The 6115-nt window shown below is 45.5% G+C and overlaps 1 protein-coding gene across 2 annotated transcripts in view; it reads left to right on the top strand.

The window, feature by feature from the left end:
- HDAC1 (histone deacetylase 1) overlaps positions 1-6115 on the top strand; it is a 31984-nt gene continuing 25869 nt past the window's right edge. Inside the window, exon 1 of one of the 2 annotated variants that reach the window (XM_027517252.1) lies at positions 1-131. In XM_027517252.1, coding sequence (XP_027373053.1) covers positions 83-131 — 49 coding nt within the window. In that variant the 5' untranslated portion in view covers positions 1-82. The remainder of the gene's footprint in view (positions 132-6115) is intronic. The other variant, XM_027517260.1, reaches the window with a different exon arrangement.

The following is a 6115-nucleotide window of genomic DNA, read 5'->3' as shown; positions in this document are numbered from 1 at the left end:
TCCCCGCGGGTCGGACGCTGAGCTGAGCCACCGGCGGGAGGGCGGACGGACCGATTGACGGGAGGGACGGGAGGCGAGCAAGATGGCGCAGACTCAGGGCACCAAGAGGAAAGTCTGTTACTATTACGACGGTGAGCACAGTCCTCGCGCCAGGGGCGGGGCCGGGCCCGAGCCGGGCGGGATCCGGGAGAGAGAGCCGAGGAGATCTGAGCGGGGAGGCTGAGGCGTTTGGGAAAGGCTGAGGGAGGAGGCTGAGAGAAGGAGGCTGAGGCAGAGAGGAGGAGGTCCAGGCTGAGGGTAGAGGCTGGAAAAGGTTGCGGTTGAGGGAGGAGGCTAAGAGGAAAGGAGGTGGAGCTTGAGGGAGAAGGCTGAAGGGAAGGGGGTCGAGGCTTAGAGGGGAGGCGGGGGTGGGGTGGGGTGGGTCCGAGGTCAGGAGGGTCGCCTCGGGAAGCCAGAGGTCACCTTGGTGGGGAATTCTGAAGTCTGATGTGGAGTTTGCGGCGGCCTCCTAGAGGGGAGGCTGAGTCCGAGGCAGGAGGCAGAATCTGGTGAAGAAGATTGCCGGGTGATATGTGATATGTTCTGCTGAGAATCCTAAGATCTCTCACTGCCCCTTTCCTTCCTCATCTTTTCTGTTGAGAGGCCTGCAGGGCTCAGCACCTAGAGGTCACCAAGTCCCCTCCCCCTGTCTCCCAGCGGGCCCTGCGGTTGCTGCTGGGAAATGGGACTCCTGGGGTTGGAAGAAGAAGGATGCAACTTGTTAAAACAAACTTTTTCGTTGAACAGAAATCTGTGGAGCAGCAGCTTCTTCTGTTCTAGGTATCATTTAGGGGCTGAGGCCAGGGGATGGTCTTGCCACCTTCCTCTCACTCAGTCTGGAGGAGCATATAGACCATGACAGAAAAATTGCTCTACACTATCAGGTTGGGAGGAAGGACAGCTCAGAGTTTGCTGGGAGCACAGCGAAGTATCTGCCCAGCCTGAGAAGTCAGGCAAGGAGGTGCCATCTCAATTAGGACCTGAAGAGCAAGAGTTATTAACTAGGCCCAGGAAGGATAAAGATAACAAGTTGAGAGGTAAGAGAGAGGCGAGCACCTTTGAAAAATGGCCGGATGTACAGTATGGTGGAGGCATAAATTTGAAGGCACAGTGTTAGAAGGTGTAGAGCAGTGGTGAGAAAAAGGTTGCAAGTATGAGGCTGGAGAAGTAAATGGGGACCAGATCATGAAAGGCTGGGCACACCACCCTAAGAAAGTTGGATTTATATTCACAAGTTGGGCACTGGTGAATCACTGAAGTCGTATTCAGGTTAGTGACATCATCAGATTTATTGTACCTTAGAACTATCACTCTGGGACAGAAGTTAAATGCATGAATGGAGAAGTAAGGAAAAAGGCAAGGATCCCAGCGTTTAGTTTGGGCAGTTTCATGCTGAATGTAGAAGACCATTTCAGTTGATAATGTTGAGTTTTGTTTTTTAAAGAAACATTTGTTGAGATGTCTGGGGGATATCCCAAGTAGAGGTGTCCAGTAGGCAGTGGCCATTCAGGTCTGCAGTTTAGAAGACAAATGAGAAGATAGAAATTTTTGATGATTGTCAGCATACATACATACAGCTGATAATTTTAGTTACAGAAGAGAATGCAGTTACCCTTGTATCCCATATAAGAAGTTGTATAGGGTGAAAAGAGAAGAGGGTCCAGGGTGGGATTCTAAGGAGGTGGGCTGAGAAAAAGTCTAGTGTTCTTCATGCTCTGTACTCCTGGGTATGTAGAGTACATTTGTACATTAGTCACCGTGTATTGGAATTGCCCATTTACTTATTCATACTTCTTACAGACAGTGAACTCCTTAGGGAAAAGGATCATGTTTTGTCTACCTTTGTATACGCGGCCCCCCTAAACAGTGCCTAGCTCGTAGTAGATTCTCAAAAAATACTGTTCATAAAGTGAATAAAGATACAGAGGGAATGACTTGAGATGTAAGTGAACCAGAAAGTGTTGGGTTACAGTAGCCAAAAGAGGGAGGGAGTGGCCAAGTATTGGCAAGAACTGTTTCCTGTGCAGCATTTAGAACTGAAGTTAAATTACTGTAGACTGAAGGGATGAGTGAAGAGGAGGCATTAGATTGAACTCTTTTTTTTAACGAAACTTTTTTTTTTTTTAATCATACCATGCTGTGTGTAGAGTCTTTGTTCCCAAACCAGGGATTGAACCTGTGCCCCCTGCAGTGGAAGCACGGAGTCTTAACCACTGGACCACCAGCGAAGTCCCAAAAGGAAGCTGTTGAGACAGAGAGAGGGTTGTTGATAAAGAGGAGAATTAGTGGCTGAGAGTTAAGTATGTGCAAATTTTTATGGAAATTAGGGAGAGGTTGAAGATACTGGGGAGAGGGGCTAGTAATGATGGAGGTCCCTGAGGAGAGATCAGGTGAGATGAAAACCAGAGCACACGTAGGGACACCCCTCTTTTAAGAGGAAGTTCCTTTGGGATGAGAGGGTAAGTGGCAAGAAAAAGCATGTTTGAAGGAGAGAAGATGGAAAGTGGAGAGGGCTTTCAGGAGATAGGAAGTAAGAAAATATTTTTCAGGAAGTAAGAAAATATTCCTTTTCGTGAGAGTAGGGGAGGGCAGTTGGGTAGAATAGGAATCTTGAAGAGAGATAGCTGTTATGAAAGAGGGAGCAAGTAAAAACATTTGAAGGATTGCTGGGCAGTGGTGAGGGTCCATTTGAAGCTGGAGTCTGTGACTTCATAGCTTTATCAGTTTGCACAGTTTTTTGTGATCTCCACATTCTCAGTTTAAAAAGAGAAAAAGTGGAAAGACCTCCACCTTTAGAGAAGGGTGATCTCTTCCTTTCTGAGAAACTACTTGTGAGTTTCTCAGTGAGGTCACTAGTTTGGGGTTGAAATTTGGTTCTGCTGCTCAAAAGCTTTGAAGTATTGGGCAAGTCATTTTACCTTTACAGGCCTCAGGCCTCTCCCCTATAAAATGGAGAAACTATGAGAACAGTGCAGAAAGCCCTTTTTAATAAAGTTTTAAAAAGTTTAAAACAGCTGGACTGGTTCCAAGACCCCATCAAAAGGATGCTCAGGTTCCTTACATAAAATAACATAGTACAATAGGCCCTCCTTAGCCCAGGGTTAGTGGATGGGGAGGGCCAACTCTTATCTATAAGGATTATTTTTTTTTAAGTCTCTCAGCAACCTGATTAAAAACTGTTAAAAGACAGGATAATGTGTTTGGGCCCCACCCTCAGATACTCCCTTAGCTTTCTAGATAAGTTATCTCAATTCCCCAAGTCTTAACCTTGGCTGGATTCTGTGTTGATAGGCAGGGGAGTTACTAGGGATCAAGATCTATACCAGAGAAATGGGTAAGCAGGAATCCAATTTATATAACATAGCAATGACCTTGTGACTCTTGACTGCCCACAAGTGGGATCTGCATCTTGAAGACTTGGACTTACCTGGTGGCTCAGATGGTAAAGAATCTGCCTGCCATGCAGGAGACTCAGGTTCAATCCTTGGGTCAGGAAGCTCCCTTGGAGAAGGGAATAGCTACCCACTCCAGTATTCTTGCCTGGAAAATTCCATGGACAGAGGAGCCTGGTGGGCTGTGGTTCATGGGGTCACAAAGAGTGGGACACAACTGAGCCACTGACACTTTCACTTTCTGGAAGTCTTAGCCAGTGCCTTGAGAACGTGTTCTACCCAACCCCGTGGTGGTAAAGTTGTCTGAGGAGCCCTGGGAACAAACGTCTCTGACTGCCTTCCCTCCTACTGTATCTCAAAGTCTGTCTGTATGGGACTGTTGAATGCTGCTACATGCTGTGCTCTGGCTTGTGACTGCCTGAGAACACAGGCCTCACTAAAATGAAGAGGATGAACACTAGGTATTCATTAGGTGAACACTAAGGAAATCTAAAGTATGGACTTTTAGTAAATAATTATCAATGTTGCTTCATTAATTGTAACAGATACTTTCTAGTTCACTAAAATGTTAATAGAGGAAATAGTATAGTATCTAAGAACTCTGTACTTCTTAGCAATTTTTCTGTAAACCTAAAATTGTTCTAAAGAATAAGGTTTATTTAAAAAGAGAGAGGGACTTCCCTGGTGGTTCAGTGGCTGGGACTCTGCACTCCCAAGGCAGGGGGCCTAGATTCAATCCCTGGTGGGGGAACTAGATCCCACATGCCGAAACTGAAGATCCAGTGCTGCAGTAAAGATCTAGGATCCTGGGTGCCGAAACTAAGAAGACCTGGTGCAGCCAAATAAATATTTTAAAAAATAGAGAGAAAAGGATGAGATCCTAAATATTCAACTGTTTAGAAGTTTCCTATTATCACAGGCCATGTCTGTCTGTGCTAAAGAGAAATGGAGTACAGCTTGGATGCTGTTGGTGGCATTCCCCACCATGCATTGCTCCCTGGAATGAAGCCTGTTTCTGGCACTACTAAATCATTGATTAAGAGGTTGGGACCCTTTGTTTCACTGGTAATGAAAGATCTGCCTCATCCTAGTGAACTTCCAAAGAGAGAACTTTGGGTGTGCAATTCACATGATTTTGAAATATTTTCCCAGGAACTTTCTACCAGGTAGACTACAGAGCCCTTTAGGTTAATTGTAAACTGAAGTAGGTACGTGGGAAACCTGATAAAGTTTTTTTTTTTTAATTTTGAAAATTTTGAACACCCTACTTGGGCATGTCTCAGTTCCCCCAACTAGGGATCAAATTCATGCCTCCTGCATTGGAAGCCCAGAGGTTTAACCACTGGATCACCAGGGAAGTCCTGCTAATACAGTTTTTAACATCCTGGATTTGGAGTTAGAAGGGTTGACACTCATTCATTAGCTGTGTGATCTTGAGCAGGCACATAACTCTCTGAGTCTCAGTTCATTTCCTTGAATCCTTATTCAGTCTGTGTGATGTACAGGGCATATTTGTCCTTGCCTTCAAGGAACAGTCTTGTAGATATAAAATAGATATGTAAATAATTGAGATACAAAATTAAGTGCCATATATAAATTGCATGCAGAGGAAGAGACCATTTATTCTGATTAGGACTATGGCTGGAGCTTTAGCTGAGCTTTGTAGTGTGAGGAGGATGCTCAGAGAAGGAATGACGTTCCAAGTCAAAGGAACAGTCTGAACAAAGGATACTTTGGTGTGAAGGTGAACGCGTTCAGGAAGCTGATAATAATCTAGCATGTTCATAACAGAGATTGGCAGTTCAGCTCAGTTCAGTTCAGTTGCATCTGACTCCTTATGACCCCATGGACTGAACTGTAGCACGCCAGGCTTCCCTGTCCATCACCAACTCCCGGAGCTTGCTCAAACTTGTGTCTGTTGAGTCGGTGATGCCATCCAACCATCTCATCCTCTCATCCCGTTCGCCTCCTGCCTTCACCCTTTCCCAGCATCAGGGTCTTTTCCAGTGAGTTCTTCGCATCAGGTGGCCAAAGTATTGGAGTTTCAGCTTCAGCCATCAGTCCTTCCAATGAACATTCAGGACTGATTTCCTGGCTGGACTGGTTGGATCTCTTCGAAGTCCAAGGGACTCTCAAGAGTCTACTCCAGCACTACAGTTCAAAAGCATCAATTCTGCAGCGCTCAGCTTTCTTTATAGTCCAACTCTCATGTCCATACATGACTACTGGAAAAACCATAGCTTTGACTAGATGGACCTTTGTTGGCAGAGTAATGTCTCTGCTTTTTAATACGCTATCTAGGTTGGTCATAGCTTTTCTTCCAAGAGATTGGCAGACTTTCCGTAAAGGGTCAGATAATAAGTATTTTAGGCTTTGTGTGACTGGGAGGGCTTCCTAAGTGCACTAGTTGTAAAAAACCCACCTGCCAATGCAGGAGACATAAGAGATGTGGGTTTGATCCCTGGGACCAGAGGATCCCCTGGAGAAGGAGTTGGCAACCCACTCCAGTGTTCTTGCCTGGAGAATCCCATGGACAGAGGAGCCTGGCAGGTCAGACATGACCAAAGTGACTTAGCATGCATGTGCTACATGGGTGGGTCTCTGTAGTAACTAGCTACTCAACTCTGCCATTATAATGTAAAAGTAGTCATAGATGATAAAACTAATGGGCATTGTTGTATTCC

This window comes from Bos indicus x Bos taurus, chromosome 2 (genome assembly GCF_003369695.1).
Source record: "Bos indicus x Bos taurus breed Angus x Brahman F1 hybrid chromosome 2, Bos_hybrid_MaternalHap_v2.0, whole genome shotgun sequence".
NCBI lineage: Eukaryota > Metazoa > Chordata > Mammalia > Artiodactyla > Bovidae > Bos > Bos indicus x Bos taurus.
The sequence above is the reverse complement of the archived record's forward strand: the minus strand, read 5'-3'. Positions and strand labels throughout refer to the sequence as shown.